Source organism: Lissotriton vulgaris, chromosome 8, assembly GCF_964263255.1.
Source record: "Lissotriton vulgaris chromosome 8, aLisVul1.2, whole genome shotgun sequence".
Lineage (NCBI taxonomy): Eukaryota > Metazoa > Chordata > Amphibia > Caudata > Salamandridae > Lissotriton > Lissotriton vulgaris.
In genome coordinates this window covers 205,027,263-205,048,994 of record NC_141696.1, presented here as the reverse complement: position 1 = coordinate 205,048,994, position 21,732 = coordinate 205,027,263, and the positions used below count along the sequence as shown (strand labels likewise).

At 45.0% G+C, this 21,732-nt stretch overlaps 1 protein-coding gene across 1 annotated transcript in view; it reads right to left on the bottom strand.

Moving 5' to 3' along the window:
- The window catches only part of LOC147696876 (glutamate carboxypeptidase 2-like), a 653,445-nt gene that overhangs the window by 74,148 nt on the left and 557,565 nt on the right, over positions 1-21,732 (bottom strand). The window contains exon 17 of the mRNA XM_086933984.1: positions 4,212-4,293. Coding sequence (XP_086790110.1) covers positions 4,212-4,293 — 82 coding nt within the window. The remainder of the gene's footprint in view (positions 1-4,211; positions 4,294-21,732) is intronic.

Sequence of the window (21,732 nt, the reverse complement as noted above, 5' to 3'; positions counted from 1 at the left end):
GCGGGGCTCCGACACCCCTCCACCAGGAAGCGCCTTGAGGCGATAGTGTTAGTAGATCTGCGCTCTACAAGTACAATCATTCATCCGCCCATCCCTTCAGTGGGATCGAGTGACCCAAACGCCGGGTGTAAACGGCCCACGTTCAGCCACTTGGATAGAGGGGGGTCATGACCCATGTATGTCTGCTCAGCTTGCCACCTGTCATTCAAGGCAGAGTTCATTCGGCTGGCGGGGTGTGTGCTACATGAATAGCCTGTCCGCGAGTTCACTTCTCACCCCTCCCATGAACGCTTATCTTTAGGTTATTCGTTTGAATCCCTGCAAGGTCAACTCTGGCTTTCATCTCTCCAAGGCTGATGAGTTCAATATATTTACATTAGTCATCCTTAACACTTGCTATTTAGAGCGCTTAGAAAGTACCAAAGTGAAATATGAAGCCCTGAATTAAAACAAAGTGTTATACAAATTCAAGTTATAGTCACTCCTTGGTGTGATTAGATTTGTGGAGTTCTGAAACTCAGGGATGGGCACAAGGTACAATGCTCCGCTGACCGTGATACCGTTTTTGTGCCTCTGTGCTCCCCTGTCCGTGTTTCTGCCTTGCAGACCCGCCACCGAGCCTGAAGACGGAGCCACAGGTAGGTGAATGCTGCTTTATCTCAATCCACAGTGTACTAATTGCATGAACCCAGCGGCCAGCTAGCTACCAGTTATTTTTTTAATTCCACCCACTTCATCTTTTTTAAATTCTCGCCTGGTGGGCCGAAAAGCAACCATGTCCAGTTTGGTAGCATGGAAATACGTGTAATTTATTTATTTTTATGGAGCAGAAACATGCTTTCAATTGTCCAATGAGCGCGTTAGACTCGGGTGTCGCTGAGATGTTGTAAACGTTTCCTTGAGATTTCAGCGTGACTCCTGAATGCTACCTCGGGGAGCTGGCCGTCCCGTCATGGGTCGCTGGTGGAAGATGGCGCCCGCTGAAGTTAGAGGTGGTGTGCCCCACGGAGAATTCTTCTCACTGACTGTCTTTCTTGCAGCCTCCAGAGAAGCGACGAAGGACCATTGAAGACTTCAACAAGTTCTGACGCTTCGTGCTGGCCTATGCAGGCTATATGCCTCCTTCCACAAAGGAGGTAACGCGGCCTCTGCTCCCCTGGTTACCCTGCCCCATCCCCAGAGTCCACTGTAATGGCGAGAATGGCGGGTGAATGGAAACACGTCCGACATCACCTTTTTGTCAGCGGCTTATCTTGCACTGTCATTTTGCCCCTTTGATTAAGCATCTTTCTTTTTAGAGCTGGCCAAGAGGTAGTTTTTAGCTGTTTTGTTCCTCCAAAAACCATAAATCTAAATACACATATTCAAACACAGAGAGACTTTTCATCAACCCCCTTTCATCTATCAGTCTGTTAATGTGTCTTTCGCATTTTATTCCATTATTGGCTCTTGTCTGTGAATTACTATGTGTGCATCCTACCTTTTATGTAGTCGACTTTTATGTACATGGCTGGCATTCCTATCTGATTCTATTTAATTTTCTTAATGTATTTTTGTACCAGGCTATTTTTTATTTTTGTAAACCTGTGCACTACCGTTAGCATGTTTTAGAATTGATATCGACTTTTGCATACATTTGCCATAATAACAAAAATGAAAGGCGTGTCAAAGGCACAGTTCTTGTTCAGATGTTAACCTGTATGTGCCCTGGTGTTTGTGGCATCATTACCTACCCATTAGAGGCGGTTGTCTGTGTGCAAGTGGTGTTATGAATTTGATGATCTTTTTCCTCCCAGGCACACCGAGTAGTCTTTCCTTCCCATTTGCCATTTGATTTATTTGTAGCATGGCAGTGTTCGGTGAATAAGCTGGCCATTGTTTTTTTTTTTTTTTTGGATCGCTGGAAAAAGAGGGAGGGCCATCTTTCTTGCCAGGGGGTCATTCCCCCTTCCTTTAGAGGGTGGATGTCTGGTTGCTCTGATGTTACTGCTCCTGATGGGGTCCATAGAAGTGAAGTTGCGTTTAGTCTTGTATTCTGTGGCCCAGCCAGCACCTGTCTGATTGTCAGCTTTGACTGGTTCCACCTCATTTCTACAGCGCGTTCTTACCTCTTGTCGAGGCCTGAAGGCGCGTTGCAGTGTGGCGGAGCAGGGATTACTGTTGCACCAAGGAGCTATATGCAAATTGGGAATCCTGGAGGTGTGGGTCATACCAGCAGGCTCTGAGTGGTGGTAGCGATTGTCATGGGATTTGTAGTGTGGGGGGGTCTGTGTGTGTGTGGGGGGCTCTGTGTGTGTGTGTGGGGGGAGCTGTGTGTGTGGGGGAGCTGTGTGTGTGGGGGGGCTCTGTGTGTATGTCGGGCGGACTCTGTGTGTGTGGGGGGGCCTCTTTGTGTGGGGGGGCGCTTTGTGTGTGTGGGGAGGCTCTGTTTGTGTGTGGGGGGGCTCTGTGTGTGTGAGGGGCCTCTGTGTGTGGGGGGGCGCTTTGTGTGTGTGGGGAGGCTCTGTTTGTGTGTGGGGGGGCTCTGTGTGTGTGTGGGGCCTCTGTGTGTGGGGGGGGGCCTCTGTGTGTGTGGGGCTCTGTGTGTGGGGGGCTCTGTGTGTGTGTGGGGGCTCTGTGTGTGTGGGGAGGCTCTGTTTGTGTGTGGGGGGGGCTCTGTGTGTGTGGGGGGCCTCTGTGTGTGGGGGGGGGCCTCTGTGTGTGTGTGGCTCTGTGTGTGTGTGGCTCTGTGTGGATAGCTATTTTGTAGGTGGCTCTTTGTGTGGATGGCTCTTTCTGTGTGAGGGTGGCTCTGTGTGGGTGGCTCTATGTGTGTGTGGGTGGCTTTGTGTGTGTGGATCTGTGTGGGTGTAAATGCAATAGGTCATGCATTTGCGAGCGATTAAGCTATTGGCATTGTAAATGACAATGCCATTTATTTAACGATTAAGCTATTGGCAATGTAATTGACAATGCTATTTATTTATGATTTTAAAAAAAAGTCATGAGCAATGCCAATAGTTCTACCTTTATTAATGACGAGACCATTGCATTGTAAATGCTTGTTACTTTTCTGAATGGTAATGTTGGTTTAATATAAGGATTTGTCAAATCTGCTTTCGTCTTTTTCAAAGGCTGTACAACGTTATACGATAGCAACAGAAAACACCACTGTGAAGGAGTTTAATCAGCATGCTTTGCACTTGGGTATGTATATGTGCATTATTAGTTTCATGATTATTCAGACAATCCCTGCTAGAACCCATAGGTTTTGCTTGAGTATTCATATATATGCCTACACAGGCATGCACAAATGCTGCCTACATGTCTACATAATATAAAGAAGGCTGTGCAGTGAATGCATTATAGGGAATGCAAAAAGAAACCTGATTTGTGTAACTATTTATTTTTTTGGGGAGGTTTGGCGAATAGTGAGGGGCTGAGGAAGGACAGGTTAACCTCTATACTTTTAAGAATAGACACTTTTCAGAAAGTGTTGTTTGCAGTGGAACAGCTGTTCTAATAAATCCGGTATTGTAATGTAGGATAATCATTACAAGGGATTTTGATTTCACACTTCCTTCTACTGTTTTTTCTCAAGTTCTATTTCACTTCGGTGTTTAAACTCAAAAACTACCATTAGCTGATTTATGCAACCTTTAGCTACCATGTTGTCCTTGTATTTGTTATATTATAGGTGTTATAACAGATTAATTGTAAATATCAGGTTTTGCTTTTGTCGAAAGTAAGGGAGATGATTTTACCAACCTTTCTGCTGCTGTCCTGCAGTTTACACACAGATCTTAACATTAGGCGCCTATCTTCCTAAACTAAGTACTATACTATTATAGCCTGCAGGCATGTGGTATAACACTTGTTAAACGCCCTCTCTTGGGATAACAGATAACATACTGCAAACAAGGGCATTTAGCATCCAGTAAAGCCAGCAGCATGAATCCCATAATTCTATGAGAACGTTCTAAACATAGTTGATGGAATGCTCTAAGTTAAACATGGAGGAACAAAAAGATAAACATTGGGAAGTTGCTGCCAAATCCAAGTCAAATCTGTTACTGACCATCCACCACCTCTCCTCTGCCCTATGTGAAGCTTTCTATAATCCAATATTCTAATAGTAGAAGTGTGCAAATGAGAGAGCTTAAGGTATGTTACATAAACCTCAATTTAATTTGATGTTGCAAAAGTAAAAATGAGCGTAGGACACTACTTACTCGTCTAGGTTTAGGCCCTGGAGCCGCACATTAAATGCCAAGGCAGCTTGAGTGAAATTTCTTATTGCAGAAGTCAAGGAATCTGGAAAAAAAATACACTTAAATCAGTACTACTAATTTGGCATTGGGCTATTCACACGAAATGTTAATGGGCTTTTATGTCTGTAAGAAAGTACATATTTTTAAGTTGTCTACGTTTTTTTGATTAGGTTTTGCTGACATTTTGACTCTCAGCACTTGAGAGATTGAATTTAGCCCACCGCAGCATGAGCTCTGCTGCTTAAACTTGGTATACACATAGTTGGCATATTAATAATTTAGGTAAGGCCACAGTGACATATTGCAAGAAATATGCTAAATGTATAAAATGTAAATCCATTTGTGGACTTACACCACTCACTTGAGTAAGAGAAAAAGCATCGCTCCAGGCCTTCCATTTAGCCTGACGGACTGCAGCCAAATCACTATACTAGCACATATAAGAAAAACACATTTCTCTTGTAGAAAAACCTATGTGTAAGCCTCGGGTGGTTCAATACATCCGCAATCCTGAACTGATTGCTTATTCTGGATTTCCGGATCCTACTAATTTGTCAATCTTCTCTTTACCCATGATATTTTCCTGATACTGTGGACCTGCCAGTGCCTCAGAGGTCCCCACCACTGCGAGTTTTTCCTCTGTTGGAGCATTTTTAGCACTGTTTCTTTCTAAACCTTCAGCCTCATGAATAAAGATGCCATTGCAAAGGACTCCACTGGACCCTGGTCCTTCTCACATTTATATTAAACATGGCTTAGTGTGAGGAGACTTTTAATCTGGGAGCTCTCCCAGATACTCCGTTTCTACTCTTATTTGAGGGGAACCTCTGTCCAGACCCAGTCAGGATAGTTTTGGTGGGGTAGAACCTTTTTAAAAAAAGGAACCTCTTTGACGAGTTCAAAAGTTCTTCTCAGAGGGACAGGGGTGCTACCATTTTCAGCAGTATGGTGCTTTTGGACTGGTTGCAAGTAAGCACATTGGAACTGTTGAAAAAGTGGGCAGCCTGGACAGCAGGAGTTATGTAAGGATTGGATTAAACATGGGTATCAATCACTGGTTTGCGTGCATTATAAGACATGCTTCCCAGCCTCAGTTTCTTTGAACATAACTGGACCTGGTGAAGAATAGAAGGTGTAAATTATATCTGGATCTGTCGGTGAAGAAGAATGAACTGTGCCCGCTGTCTACTTGTACTATGGTTCCTGGACTTGCTCTCTAAGGGCCAGTTAGCTGGGCTCCTCTTTCTCAGGGACAGGAAAAGAAAGACTCCCCTGTGTAGAAGAAACAGCTGATCAGTTGGGGGTGGACTGCAAGTGCCTTCTACTTAAGTGAATTCCCCTACGGAAGTCTTCGAGTTGTAGGAGTGACCGGGGCGAAATGTTCCATCTCATCCTTTTTGAACCTTCATACGAATGGGACAAGATGCTGAGGCTGTACAAGAATGCCATGATCTTGGCAAGCAAGAGTTCAAGGTTTGTCCTTCTTGAAGCTTTTTATCATGAAGAAAACGTTTTCAGTGGGACCTTGTGGTCAATGTATTTTCCTTATCAACCACTGCATGGCTAATTCATTCCACCTTAAATTGTGCAGTTACTATTTGTGAGCTCAACATATTTCCCCTCTGAATGATTTTAAGCTCATTAATTGTGACAAAGCTGGCTTGATGTATAGATGCTCGTACAATGTGGCCCAGATTATTTTATTGGTCGTATCTCTCCTTACCCTCTGAAGCTCAGCGCAAAATCTGGTCTGACTTCCCCTGATCACACTTAAGTCTAAAGCGGGCTAACTGTAGTAATCTGCTTCTTATGTAATGCATCTCCCTGGCCCTGGTTCTCTGCCTGATGCTCTAGCTATATGATGTAATTTGGAATGTTATGGATGTTTGTACTTGAAGGTGGAGCTTTTGGAGAAGATGGGCTGCTCCTGGTGGGGCTTATATTAAGACTTACATTGGAATTTACCAAGATGAAACTTGAAGAATAAACTACAACTACAAGAGCTGTCTACCAGACTTGATTGATTTCTACACGTCTTGGGTTGACTCCTAATTACAGCCGTGTCTGTGAAAATATAAAATCAAAACACTTTTAAGGTAATATGGATGGCGTGTTCGGGTAGGAGGCATACTATAGATGCTGTTATCGGCAGACTATACATGAGGGAAGAATAGTTATATAAGGGACTAGGGACAGCTTGATTTTAGACACGTTTACTAAGAGTTTCCCAATGTTTGAGTTGGACTGGTCCAGATGGAAGTCACATGGGACACCGAGAACTAGGTTTGATTGCAGGTGAAAGAAGAATCTTCACAGACAGTGAAAATCTCGGTTAAGTTATGGTTAATAGTCGTGGTACAGTGAGATAACAAAATGTTTTTGTCAAATGATGTGCGCATTAAGCTGAAACCTCTTCCCATGAGATAGTAATTTGAGAACTTCTACTTTCTCTAACAACGTCTGGTTCTTCTTTTGACACACGCCTGTGCTCTTCTCACGCTGACAGCGGTCAACGAGGAGGGTGTTTCAGTCTCATTAAATAACGCTCACCTCTGTCTGAGCTACATATGAGGATTACACTGTGGGGACACTTTCAGTGAACACCAACAGAGATAAACCATATAAACAGCCAACAGATCAGGCAACTTTTCATAGATTCATCACTATCAGTCTAGATTAAATAATGCTGCCTACGTCATGCATCAGACTTAGGAAGGCAGAGACATCTCTTTGATGTATAGCTTGGTGCATGAAGGACAGGTCATCAGACAGATGGTTCAAGACAGAAGAGGTACCAGTCTTGGCCTCAGAGCCCCCAGACATCATGCCTCCTGGTTTATGATGCACTGCAATGTCACTGGTATTGGCAGCCCTGGCAGCTTATACTTCAACCATCCAGTGCCCGGGCTACAAATCAATCAGTTCATCACCCCAGCATTTATCAGCCCAATAAAGAGTTAGGAAAGGATGGAGTGAATAAGCAAGAGGCTGAAAGCAGAAGCCTTACACTGCATCATCATGGACCTGGTGGCATAGGTCCCTGATGAGGCATGGCAGAGGGTCTAGCTCTTAGATTCTTGCTTCATGGCTTGAGACTGGTGCTCCAAATGGAGCATCGGCAGCTGGAAAGCTGAAGCAAGATCCGTGGAGGTTAAGTAAAAAATGCTCTTAACTTAAATGTGTGTATGTACATGAGGGTGAGTGTGTGTGAGAGAGAGACAGAGAGTGAAAGAATGAATGTGAATGAGAGTGTGAGAGTCAACAAGCACAAGAGTAATTGAGCATAAGTAGGAGAGTAAGATAGTAATTGAAAGTGTGATCATGCAACTGAGACTTTGTGAGCATTTGAGAGAATGTGAGACAGTGTGAGAGTGAGTGAGAAAGTAAACAGTGAGAAAGTGAGAGAGACAGTATGAGAATGTATATGAAAAAGACAGTGAAACACTGTGTAAGGCAGTGTGTGACAGTGAGTGTGTGAGTGTGCACAATGTGAGACACTGAATAGCAGACAAAGTGAGGCAATGAGGAAGTGAGGCACTAAGTGGCACGCATACAATGACAGCATTTGAGTGGACCAGTGAGTGAGGCATTCAGTGAGACAGTATGTGAGCTTGTGTTCTGGTACTTTTAAATGCATTACACATTTGCTTAAGTAAAGCAAGCCTGCTCCACTGTTGAAACCTTTACTGGACCTAACAAGAATAGAGACTGTATTACGTATGGTGGACTACCATCCACCACAACTAATAATCCACAGTCTCACACATATCTATAATTAAACGGCTGACTAGTTCGAGAAAGAACCTTTCACAGTGTAAAGGCTTAGAATTTGGAATAAGGACCAAAGGTTTATTTTCAACTTATCCCAGCATCCTGTGATGCTGAGAAGAAGCTTACAAAAAAGTGCACAAAATGTGATCGACAGAAAGCTTGAATTAACCTCAGCCTCTGGTAATTACGAGGGATCCATCCCAGTCCCTTGTTATTTTGCACACGAGGCATCCTCAGTTTAGACACAGCCATAAGCAAATCAATCTTCACCTTGCTCAAGTAGGAACAGCACAGCCCTATCTGTCAGGCAGGGTCTTTCCTGAACAGCAACACTAGCAACCCAAAATTTGGGACTCATGAAATCAGGAGCATCTCGGTTCCTGTGGCACAGCGAGCACAGAACTCCTGTCTGGGCATAACCATCACACTAATGGCGTCGCATTGAAGAATTCCAAAAGTGACCGATGGAATGCTTTAATTAGTCTGTGCTACTGGGAATTACTTGGGGCCATATGCTATTGTTGTTTTGCTCACCCTATCATCTTAGTTTGAACCCAGACATGCTCAAATCAGTGATGGTCCTGCTCCAATAGGAACAGCCCGGCCGGACCTGCTAGGCCAGGTACTCCCTGAACCAGAACACAACCAACTCAATTTTTTGCACTGATTAGGACTCATCAGTTGGGTGCAGTTTGGTTTCGGAGGCACAATGAGCACCGGAGCCATGTCAGCGCATACTCATTGCATTGACATTTCCTGAAGCATACAACCCCATGCTTACTGTGCCACTGGAACCAAGCTATACCCTAATGAGAATCACATCAGGGTAAAACCAGACTGGGGTCAAAATAATCACTGTGGGGCCTGATTTTGGGTTTGCTATAAACTGTTGTACCCAGGTCCCCGGGTTATTGAGTTTGCCCCTTTCTGCTTCAGAATATTCTGATTTAGAGTTCAGCGGACGGGATACTCTATCCTAAATGCACCGGGTATCCTGTCTGCTGTATTACAAGTGTATTATACCCTATTGTACTTTGAATTTTAACTCCACTTTATGTCCACTCGCCTTTGCTGACTACGAGCATTAATATTTTTGTTCTACTATTCCCCACCCGTCCTGCTGACTACAAGTAAGGACACTCTGTACTTGTTGCCTAGCTTTTAAAAATCGCACCCCTGTGGCTCGCTGATTACAAGCCTGCCACACTTACCTCCTGGTCCGCCTGAAGCCAGTCGCCTTCGACTGCGGGCGCCATCTTGGGTCGGGTTGTTGGTCGGCCTCTCCTTGACCACACCCCCCTCGCCACACAGCTACTAAGGTCCTCTCTCCCCCTCCCTTCAGTGATAGCACGCAGCCCGGTGGCAGAGGGCTCGCGCGCATTTGCTGCTGCAATCTTTTATAATTTTAAACTCCACTTTATGTCCACTCGCCTTTGCTGACTACGAGCATTATTATTTTTGTTCTACTATTCCCCACCCGTCCTGCTTACTACAAGTAAGGACACTCTGTACTTGTTGCCTAGCTTTTAAAAATCGCACCCCTGTGGCTCGCTGATTACAAGCCTGCCACACTTACCTCCTGGTCCGCCTGAAGCCGGTCGCCTTCGACTGCGGGGGCCATCTTGGGTCGGGTTGTTGGTCGGCCTCTCCTTGACCACACCCCCCTCGCCACACAGCTACTAAAACGACCACTATGTGTCAGCGCAGCGGACGAGCGCAGCGGGCGCGACGTAGGCGCACCGGAGTCGCGCCAGAGTTAAGCCCGTCTGCGCCCGTCCGCGGCCAGCCGGGGCTAGGGGCAGCTACTCCTGGTCCTCTTCTCCGATACTCTTCCACGGACCTGACCCTACTACAAGGTCATTGGCCCCTCGACCCTCGCACTAGTCAACGGACCATCTTTATGGGCTGTTATTCTCCCTGTCATGCCTGCCCACTAGGTTGTCCTCTTCCTTTGGCTTCCCCGTCGGCTCCCCTCTCATCAACCATCTCTGACCTCCGCTCTCCCCCATTATCTATTATTCTACTAAACACCAGGTCAGCCATCAAACACCACCAGGAACTTTTCATTCTCTTAGACACGGACAAACCCGATCTTCTACTATTAACGGAGACATGGTTCTCTGAATCTTCTCTTCCGTCTCTACTGGCTGCCCTCCCCTCGACCTACTACGCTATCCGTGCCGATCGCCCGGGCGGGAAAACGGGTGGAGGCGTTGCCCTCATCGCCCATACTGACTTCCAGTTCCAGATTCTCCCCTCACCCCCCTTGGGAGGAATTGACTACTTGGTGGCCCGTTCCACCTCTCTCTCCCCCCACCTAGCCATCGTGCTTGCCTACCGCCCACCTCAACCAAACCCATCTTTTCTTGCGGCCTTTCAAGATTTACTCTGCACCCTGGCCGTCAACTATGCCTCGGTTCTAGTCCTCGGGGACTTCAATTATTGGCCGACGGACCCCAAGGAATGCGCCTCATCGAAGGAATTTTCGGAAACCCTCCTTTCTCTTAATTTCACCTCCCTTGTCCACACTCCCACCCACACTCATGGCCACATCCTAGACCAAGTTTGGTCTCTCAACTGTCCCTTGTCTGCACTGTCTGTTACCCCTTGCACTTGGTCCGATCACTTTTTAATTTCGTTTTCCCTTAGCCTCTGTCTGACCAAGACACTTATTCACGCTAAAAACTCATGGGCTCGCAATTGGGGCAAGGTCAATTTGTCCGACCTTATGACTTCACTTCTGGCCTCCTTTCCCTCTTTATTGGGCCTGGACTCCGCAGCTCAAGCCAAAGCCATCGATTCATGGCTTACGAATGGAAGCGACTGCTTGGCTCCTCTTCGGCGCACCTCGATTAGGCGCCCTAAAGACGCCAATCGGTGGTTCCGTAATGATCTGAAAGAACTGAAGCTTACGGTTCGATGGGCAGAACGCAAATGGAGACTGGACTATTCCCCCATCTCCAAGACCCGTTATGTCCTTCTCCTAGGGACTTACAAAAAAAACATCACTGAGGCCAAGAAAGCCTATTTCTCGGCCAAAATCTTGGCGGCCGAGAATCAACCGAAGGAGATCTTCGCCATCACTCATGACCTGGCTTTTTCCGACAGGACCTCACTCAAACCCACTCCCTCCCAGAAACTCTGCGATTCGCTGAATTCCTACTTCATAGGAAAAATCGCGACAATTAAATCCAACATCCCCCCTCCCTCCCCTCTCTTTGTTGACCCCCTGCCAACCCCCGCCCCAGCCTTTTTCAATTCTTTTCCCCCTCTTTCTGAGGAACTTTTCCTGTCTCTCCTTCCCAAAATCAAATCCGGTTCCCCTTCAGACATCTGCCCGGCACACATCTTACGGCAGGTCTATTCTGTCTGTACTTTGCCTCCTCTTGGCTTCCTTAACGATTCACTGGCCCAAGGGGTTGTCACTCCATCACTAAAATCTGCCTCCATCGTTCCTATTTTAAAAAAGCCAGGAGCCGACCCCTCCGTGATGGCCAACTATCGCCCCATCTCCCTTCTACCCTTTTTGGGGAAGGTGCTTGAGCGACATGCTACATCTGCGCTCAGCTCCTTTGTCGAGGAGAATGGGAGGCTGGCCCCGTGTCAGGCTGGGTTTCGACCCAAGCACTCGACAGAGTCAGTGGTGGTGTCAGTACTAGATACCCTCAGAGAGGGTATGGACGTAGATAAATCTCAGGCGCTGGTCCTCCTTGACTTGTCCGCCGCTTTTGACACGGTGGATCATTCCATCTTACTTTCCCGTGTCAGGGCGGCAGGCATAGGAGGCTCAGCCCTTATTTGGCTCTCGTCCTTTTTGAGGGACCGGACCCAGGCGGTTCATCTTGGGGAGTTTTCAGCTACCCCCTGCCAGGTCCAGTGCGGTGTTCCCCAGGGTTCTTCTCTGTCTCCTTTACTGTTCAACCTTTACATCTCGCCTCTTATCTTTGCTCTACAGCAGCTGGAGGTCACGGTATATAACTATGCGGATGACCTCCAGCTCATCTTTAACCTATCCTCTTCCTCTGACTCCATCTCTAACTTCCAATCTATTCTATCTTTCATCAGGGACTGGATGAACTTCAACCACCTGAAGCTCAATCCCGATAAGACGGAACTTGTGGTTACGGGTGGTTGTTCCAGTCCCTGGAATTCTCTATTTTGGCTCCCCTCCTTTGGTTCTCCTCCTACCCCAGTTTCCTCTGTTAAGACTCTTGGCATCAAGCTAAATGACAAACTCACTATGCACTCCCAGATAGGTTCGGTGGTTTCTTCCTGTTTTCTTACTCTCCGTACTATCCGCTCTATTTCTCGTTTTTTTTCCTTCTCTGCACTTAAACTAATTATGTCCGCACTGGTCCTGTCCCGCCTGGACTACGGGAACATCTTGTTCAATGGCATCCCTCAGTACAGCCTGCGCAAACTGCAACTGGTGCAGAACCAGGCGGCCCGCCTTGCCTTCGGTCTTCCCAAATTCCATCATACCTCTCCCCTCCTGAAGACCCTTCACTGGCTTCCCGTTCGGGAACGCGCCTTGTTTAAATTAGGCTGCATGGCATTTCAGGCCAGGACGGGCCTGGCCCCTCTTTTTATATCTTCAGCCATCAAAGCTTATGTCCCTGGCAGAGACCTTCGCTCCTCGGCACAACATCTTTTAGCAGTCCCTCGCTACCGGAAAAAAAAACAGGGTGGCTCGAAATTTTCCACTCTTGCCCCCATGTTCTGGAATTCTCTCCCCTTCCACCTTAGGTCTCTCACCCAATATTCCATTTTCCGTAAAGCATTGAAAACATTTGTATTCACTCAGGCTTTTCTGTCTTAAACTCTGTTCCCCTTTTCAGTCTATGTCTTAGCGACTGACTCTGCCTAGCTGGCTGTTTGCTATCTCAGCGCCAAGAAACCGCTCAGGTGTATGTTGCGCTTAATAAATATTTTAAACTTAAACTTAAACTTAATACCGTAGACGTGATTTCCATTACTTTTGTGACAGAGTATCCCATCTGCCGAACTCTAAATAAGGCCCTCAGTTATTCAACGATGAGCGGGCTGCATTGCAACAGTGCAGTACTGAAAATTGCACAAAAACTTGTAGTTTTCCTTAAAGACAGACATATTTTAATGTGGCAAAGTTCTGTGTGTGAGTTGATGTGACTGTTTGGGCAAGGTTTTATCCGCGCCATATTACATTTTGATTGTGAGCCACAATTCAAATAAGGAAAACATATTTAAAAAGTGTGACAGTGGAACAAGCACAATTTGGTGCCTCATGTGAATTTTTAAGCTTTATTCGAATCGTAAATACGAGCCATAAACGCAGCACAATATTACATGCAATAATAAAAACCATTCCATTTCATATTTATAAAACACACATATAAAACACTAAAAATTAAAATAAAATTAAAATACCAATAAAAATTAAAATACCATTACGGTCATGCTTTTAAAATAGTATTCAATCATGATCATGAGCTTAAGACATGTAGAAGATTTAGGGTCTACGTCGAATACATCATGTATTATGGTCCAAATGGGTCATGCGCATTGTGCAAATACAATATTTATTTCAAAAGAAAAGTGAATTGAACTTTACGCTGGAACTGCTTTACATGACCTACTAGTTTCAGAACTTGAGTTTCAATTAGTAATTAGTACAGTCTGTACAAGGTTGCTCTTTTGATACACGCCTGTGCTCTGCCCTCGCTGAAAGGATCAAATAGTGAAAAGCCTCATGCTCTTTAAAGAAAGCAAGCCTGTTTCTGAGATACATGTGAAGGTTATTTTGTAAGGGCTCTTTTTCAGAGAGCACCAATACATTGGGTATGATCATAAAACAAATATCATTTCAGTAAATTGCTTCTATAAACATTAGAATATTGCTTAATTAAAAGAGAAGGCATGTTCAAGGTGTGCTCTCGCCTAAGTGCAAAGATTTGTTTTTAAAATCACTTGCACATATTTCATTATTGTTTCCCTGCCTTTATCTGCGAACTGTTGATGTCAAATTGCTGCGGTCTTTTTGCAATTTATGTAAAAGGAATGTTGATTACAATGACACCATCATTCACACTGTGTTATATCTTTCTAGTTTTAATATTCAGTAGGTACTTAAGGAAATGCTTATCACGTATTGAGTTAGAACTATTAAGGTTTTTTGAATTCGCATCTTGTATGTGAAGCTGAAGTTAATATTTATATAAATGTAGGAAAGCCAATCACTGCATTATTAGAAATGAAATTAAAATTCAGGGTAGGGAACATAATATTAAGAAGTGATCCAGAGTCAACATATCTTAAAAATTGGCAAATATTCGTAACTCATAATGAAGCCAAATATGCCCCATACAGTGTTTATCACTGGATTTTACAGACGTAAAATGCTGCAATTAAAAAAGATTTTATGATGATTTCAAGTCAAACTGTAGTAAAAACTTCCCAAGCAAAGACGTTTGAGTTGTCATGGTCAAGACATGTCATGCAGATCCTAGCTACAGCTGGTCAACAAACTGAACTAATTTGTTGTTTTTGTAAAAGCAAATTATTAGACTGGCAAAAGAAAACAGCACACAGAAAACAAATATTAAACTTGGCTTTTCGCTGCTGCAAAAATGCTGAATGGGATTTCCCCAAACTTGGCATGAAAGTGAAACTTTACTCACAGCAGTGCCCTTTCTTGCTTGGATTTAAATCTATGCTGTAATTTCTGAGATATATGTGCTAGACGACAACCCACATAGAAAGTTCTTGGATGAGTTATATCCTTGTTGAATCCCATGAGTGAGGTTTGCCTGGATGCCATTTCATTAGTCCTTGGAGGAGCAACATACCATGACTTAATCTGAGGTAGTGATAAAGGCAATACCTCACACTGCTCCACATGACTGGCTTTGTGTACAAGCAGAAAAAAGGACAGAGGAACCTGTGGAAAAAACATAAAAATAACGTCCACCAGGCAGAGGTGTTGAGAAATATGTGCCAAGAGAACCAGGAACCAGTCATCGTATGACACACTGAACCCACTTCACTTTTGTGCCTAATCATGAACTATTTTAATTAGAGACCAACAAAGTTCTCATCCTAGTAGTTAATAGGTATTCACAAAATCTGAAATTTTTTGTTTCAGTAAGGCCAACTGAAGATAGGATTAGCAAATATTCATCATCTAATCACTAGTATAGCTACATGCTCAGAGTCTCCTCACCCAATCTGAAGAAAAGGTTACAAGGCCAGTGGAATGAAATACTGCATAATCCATGTCTTCTGTGGAAAGCATGCAGGGCATCTACAGAAGGAAAAGCACCACAGGTGCATTAGCAGCAGCACACCATAATGTCAGTGTTAGACTTGGCTCTCTCTGCCGGGTCACCCCAAAACATTTAGTCTTCACCTTCTTGTTTTCGGAACAATGCTTTTGTTGGCTATAGAACTCTTAGCTCTTTACCACTGCTAACCAGTGTTTAAGTGCTTGTGCTCTCTCCTCTCAACATGGTAAAATCGGCTTATACCCAATCAAAACATGTGATGTACTTGTATGCCCCTAGTAGGCAGTCAGTCAAATACACTTTTATAGATTCATTTAAAAAATCGTAAAAGGATGGCGAACCATCATAAAACACTGTACTTTCAATGAACATTTTAAAGACATAAGAGAGACAAAAAAGGCCTTAAAATCGTGACCACAATTAGAAGGCTAGCAGGTATAACAATACATTAAAAAAATATATGGGCCAGCAGATTATTTAATAACTGTTTGGCTTGAATCAATTTTAAAAAGTTCCTTTGCTGCTATTGTCCAGAATTTTATGGCACATCAGGACAAGGGGATTGCAAGCCGGCCAAGACACCTGATAACTGCGGCTCTGCATGTTCTTATCTGTTCCTTCTTAAGAATCTCCCAAAGAATGGATTTTCGAGTTTCCAGTAGAAAAGGGCAAGGACATAGTAGATTTAGTAATGACTCCTCTCCTTGACCGCAGAGGCGGCATTCCTTAGATGGCCGTGTGCATTTCCATTTTGGGGTCAAATCCTTTGAGGGGAATGATCCCATTCGTAGCATCATCAGGTGATGCTTTTTATGGTGGGAAAAGTGATCAAACAGATACTGTTGTGGCTTCAGCCTCTGGTAGCCCTGTATCACAGCCCAAACGTGATTTTTTTTGCAAAGATCATTTTATCTGTTAGTAGAGAGATCCGCTTAATTGCATTATTCGCCACGCTTCTGAATCTGGAATACGTTGCTGGGGTGAACCAGGCCTCCTCTAGTTGTAATGCAGACAAAGATTGCTTCACGATTGTCGTAGTTGAATTAGCTAGTCGTGCTTGGTTTTCTATCTCAACCCAACAGTGGTGGGCTAGGGTATTGTCTTCTGCCTCCCTCATCCTCCAATAATACTTTACTAAGGCACCTTGTCTGGCCAAGATCTGATTCTTGAGTCTGAATTCTAAACAAATCTGTTCCTGTGAGGTATGCAACGGTATTGAGAACAGCTTTTAATATTAGAGCGTCTTTAGTGTTCAGGATTTCCAAGCCATACGAGATGGAGGGTAGAAATTTTGCTTAGATCACTTGTAACAGATGATCGGTAGAGCAACCTATAAGCTGTTTCCTCAAGATTTTGAACGCAAATAGTAGTTGTTTAGCTTTCGTGCATCCTTGTTCCACTTGCTGCTTAAAGTTCAGCTTGCAATTTAGCTGGAAGCCTAGATATTTATAAGAAGCTACCCGGGCCATTAGTTGCTCTCTCAATTTCCAAGAGAAAGTATGCCTTTTCAATATCATTTTATGTTTAGAAAAACACATAACGTTTGTCTTTTGATGACTAATCGTGAGTTAGTTCAAGGTGGTATAGGCTCCTAGTCCCGTAATCAATTTCTGCAAGCCAACAGGAGTTTGTGCTAGCAGCACAATGCCATCTGCATATTGGAGGCATGGTGTCAGTAATTTGCCCAATTTTGGGGGGTCAGCTGTAATTAACTGGAGGCACTAGTTGAGATAGGAGGTATAAATATTAAACAGGCAAGGCGCTAATACGCATCCTTGTTTTAGTCCATTTGATGTTGGAATCTTACCAGTTACGCTGGACTCCTACCGTTTCTTGATTTGGACCCACCTAGTAAAATAAAGATTAATGATGGCATCCAGGAGCCTGGGCGGGACCCGCCAGGCTTGCATTTTTGCCCATAGAGCAACTCTTGAGACTTTGTCAAAAGCCGCTTTAAGATCTACAAAGCAGGCGTAGAGAGGCCTTGATTTTGCGACGGCTTGGTTGACTAGAAGGGTGACCACAGAGATGTTCGTAAGGGGGCCCATCCCAGCCCGGAATCCAGTTTGCGTGTATGGTATTAGGTTTGGTCAGCTGACCCAAGCCTCTCACTCTACCAAAAGATTTGATGCGTACATTTTTGCCTACACATCTATCAGTGCGATCAACCTGTAATTGGAGGGATCTGAGCGGAAGCCTGACTTGTAGATTGGAATGAGAATGCTTCCTCCCCAAGACTCAGGGATCAGACTGCAGGATATAGCTTTGGAAAAGAGAGGAGTCAGGAGATGAGACCAAAATGGGGGGTCATGCTGGAACAGGGCATTTGGTAATCCGTTCGGACCTGGGGCTACCTCAGATTTAATTTTTTAAATAATTTATTTAACTTGATTTTCTGAAAACAACACAAAATCCTCAGGAGATTCATGAGTCACGATGTCGTTGACTTTACCTCCACCGCCGACCCCTTCCATATTAATGATCCACTGTTTGGGGTGCATGGGGGTGGTGTTTCGTTATATAAAAGTTCAATATGGGCTCTCCAAGTGGCCTCCGATATATCCAAATTATGATGTTGATTCCGGCCAGTCGGTTAATTGGTTCCCAAAAGAGCTTGGAGTCCCTTAGTTTACAAGGATGAATTCGTTTCACCAAATGTGTTCTTGGTGCTCTTTTTTTGGCCAGTTTTATGTCCTTTTTAAACTATTTTCTTGTATTTGAAATTTGAAGCAGGAGTTCCTTGAGGCGTTCTGGTCCTCAGGATCGTAGTTGTCTGAGGTACTTATTTAGTTGTTGTTTTTGTTTCCTCAGGCTCTTGATGTACCAGGGTGCCCCTTTTAGACTTCCTGCTTTATAGGCATTAGCGTGCTTGGAAAATTTCTTGTTAATTTCATAAATAAAAGACTTCCAAGCTTTTATGGTCAGTGTTTCGGAGTTGGATCTTTCCAAAAGACTGGGATATGTACTTGTGATGTCCTCGAGGTTATCCTTATTCCAGAGGAGGCGCTTTAGGTTGTAGCATTGTGTTAAAGATGATAATGCCTTTGCTTTCTCTGAAGTTACAAAGGTTTTTAATAAAGTAAACAATTGCGGTTGGTGGTCACTTTCCGCCCTGTCTTTTATTTGGAAATTCGCACTATGCGGAAGAAGATCGTGATCCATAAAAGTGTAATCCATGGTGGAGTTTGTTTTTTGTGTGACCCTGGTGCATGCTGCGGGTCGATCAGTCAAGCCTCGACCATTGACTACATACATTGAGAGATCTTTCAAATGGGCTGCACATCTCTTACCAGATGTATTCTGTCGATTGAGGGCTGGTGTAACCTCTGATTTGCCCTTGCTCCTTGTAAATTCATATTAAAATCACCCGACAGGATGATGTTAGCATCTGGATAGGCAAGTTTTAAGGTTGTTAACCCCTTCCGTGCTGTTGGCCAACGGGAGCACTCCCTCCCCAGTGCTGCCGACGGCCAATGGCCGACGCAGCCACGCCCACCATTTAGAACGCCCGCAATGCGGCAGAAAAACCGCTGCGGTTAAGGCATTAATGAAGTTATTAATTGTTTGGCTCTTTGCATCTTTTGTTTGGATGCGGGGTGAATATAGATGTTCAAAATTAGCAGGCTGTAAGACACCGAGACGTCAAGTTTGACGCACAACATCCAGGAACAATCTAGATCTATAGTAGAAGCGTGCCATGGGAGATAAAAGTAGAGAGACCCCCTTTTGCTCTTCCATATTTTGTAGGTTTCTTGGCCGGGGTAAAAAAAATTTTTTAAACAAGTTATTGGAGATGGAATTTTCTGCCAAGATTCTTGAAAAAGGAGAATATTGTACTGTGTGATAAAGTCCATAAAATCAGGGTCTTATAATTTTGAATGTAGGCCGTGCACATTCTAGGAACAGATGTTACAACCTTGATATGCGTGTTGGGCTATTGGTGAAGTTATTCATGCCCTTCCCAAGGGAGTGCCTTCTGTGTGCGGTTCCCAAGGACCCGAAAATGTATTTGCTTCGAGGTGATCAAGGGTGATGGTAATTTTCCTGGCCGGATACTAGAGAGGGACGCCTACTTAAGGCGACTAGCCCTGGGGACAGCCCTGACAAGGTATCGGAATGCTGCTTTGCGCTTCGCGCTCTATCTGCTGCATTGATATTTTAAAACTACCTGTTCATTATTTGTGTTTTCCTCTGTTGCTTTTCCCCTGATTTTAACTAGGGATTTATCTCTCCCCTCACTTGCATTGTAATCGGTACACTCACCGCTTTTTAGAGCGGGTCCGGTTCCTGGGGTGGGGATCTCTTTTAGGCGCCATCTTTGAGTGGTGTGGGCTGATTAGGAGGCATAATCTGCGAGCGCTCTAGCGCGCCGGATGTAGAGAGGGACGCCTACTTAATGCTCCCTACGAAGGGCAGCGGGATCGCGCAGCGGGTGCGCCTTCGCTGCGCCTTCGCTCCGCCTGAGTCATGCCAGAGTCCTGCCCGTCTGCGCCCGTCCGCGGTAAGGACGCGTTGGACAGGGCAGGGCTCCACTTTTTGGCTCAGTGGTGGATGCGATGCTCAGCTACTCGAGGGACGCTCTTGTGTCCATCAGACAGCGAGTCACTAGATGTGATGTGGCTCCGGTGAGTCCTTTGTGTGGCCCCTACCAGTGTGCTAGCGGTAGGTGGTCGCTTTGTACCCCCGCCCTTCCCCGTTGTATGGGTATGGTTTCAGTCCCTAGAAGTAAACATCCCCTGCGTGAACTTAATATCTGGAATTTGAATGTTAGGTCGCTAGTGAAACACTACCAAGCTATTCATGACCTTATTAAGGATGAGTCACCCGATATTTTCTGTATTACTGAGACCTGGTTGCAGGAGGCTGACACAGATATTCTTAATTTGGCTTTCCCCTCTGTGTACTCGGTATACACGCTTAATCACTCAACTAGAGGTGGGGGAATAGCGCTTGCTGTCAGGTCCTGTTACCCCTGTGATTGGAGAGACCTAAAAATTGTTGGCTGTGAAAGTGCCTCGTTTAAGATTTCCATCACCCCCCACTTCTCTTTTTCTGGCATGTTGATCTATCGTCCCCCAGGCAGTGACGTGGCGTTTAGGGAGGCACTTCCAGACGCTATCAGTACGCTGGCTGTAGGGTGTGCCAATTTTTCCATCCTTGGGGATTTGAATCTACATTTCGATAATTTGACTGCTCCCGCTGTGAGTAGTACTCTGGCCGATCTGGAGGCCTTTCAACTGTCTCAACTGGTCACCTATCCCACTCATGTAGGAGGACATACCCTGGACCCTTTCTTTACGAATCTTGCAGAGGCTAGGGTCACAACTTCTACCCCCCTGGCCTGGACTGATCATTCCTTAGTGACGATCCAGTGCCCACTGTTTGAGCACCCTCTTAAACCTATGGCTAGAGTTGTCCCTAGACGACACTGGAATAAACTAAAGCTAGAGGATTTTTACCGCCTCCTGTCTGAGGACCCATTGGCCCCGTCAGATACTGTGAAAACGGGTTATGACCTCTTCTGCGAATGGATCACTCGGGCTCTCGATTCCCTCATTCCGGTGACTCTGGGCAAATGTGGATCAAGGGACCCCAGCCCTTGGTATGATGGATCCTTACGTGTACTAAAAAGTACGTGTAGACGCGCAGAAAGAGAATGGCGGAAAACATACGATACTAGGAAAAAAGCCCTGTATCTCGCCACCATCAAATCCTACCACCGCGCTGTCTGCAAAGCTCCTGCGGCGTTCTATGCTCTTGAATTCCGTAATAGCTCGAATCCTTCTAAAACCATTTTTAAGGCTCTTAAAGATCTGATGGCAAAAAAGGCCTTTGTGAATGAAACTTGCTCCATTTCACATTGTGAGACCTTGGCGGCCTTTTTTCTTGAAAAAGTCCAAGCCATTTATCGAGCCTTTCCTACTGCTATGCCGCATGGTGAAGTCTCTCATAGTCCTCAAGTGCATGATGTCTTGCATACCCTTCCCTGCTTGTTACCTGAAAGTTTTAGGAAACTGGCTCAGCAAATTAAGTCTGGTTCCCCGCAGACCCGCTAAGACCGGCTTTGTTCAGAGACCCTTCATCTTTCGGTCTTCTACCGGTCTGTTCTCTGATTAATCTCTCGCTTGCCTCAGGTTTGGTTCCCGCCAAGTGGAAGCAGACAATGGTTATGCCCATCCTGAAGAAGCCTTCTCTGGACTCTCGTAAACCAGAGAACTACCGTCCGATATCGCTTCTTCCGTGGCCTGCAAACGTAGCGGAGGCCCATGTGAATATGGCCCTTTCAGACCATCTTTCGCGGGCCAATATCCTGGACGCCACGCAGAACGGTTTCCTTGCTGATCACAGCACGGAGACAGCCCTCCTTTTTATGGTGGAACACCTGCGCACTGTGCTAGACTCGGGTCAAACTGCGACGCTTGTTTTATTAGATCTTAGCGCCGCCTTTGACA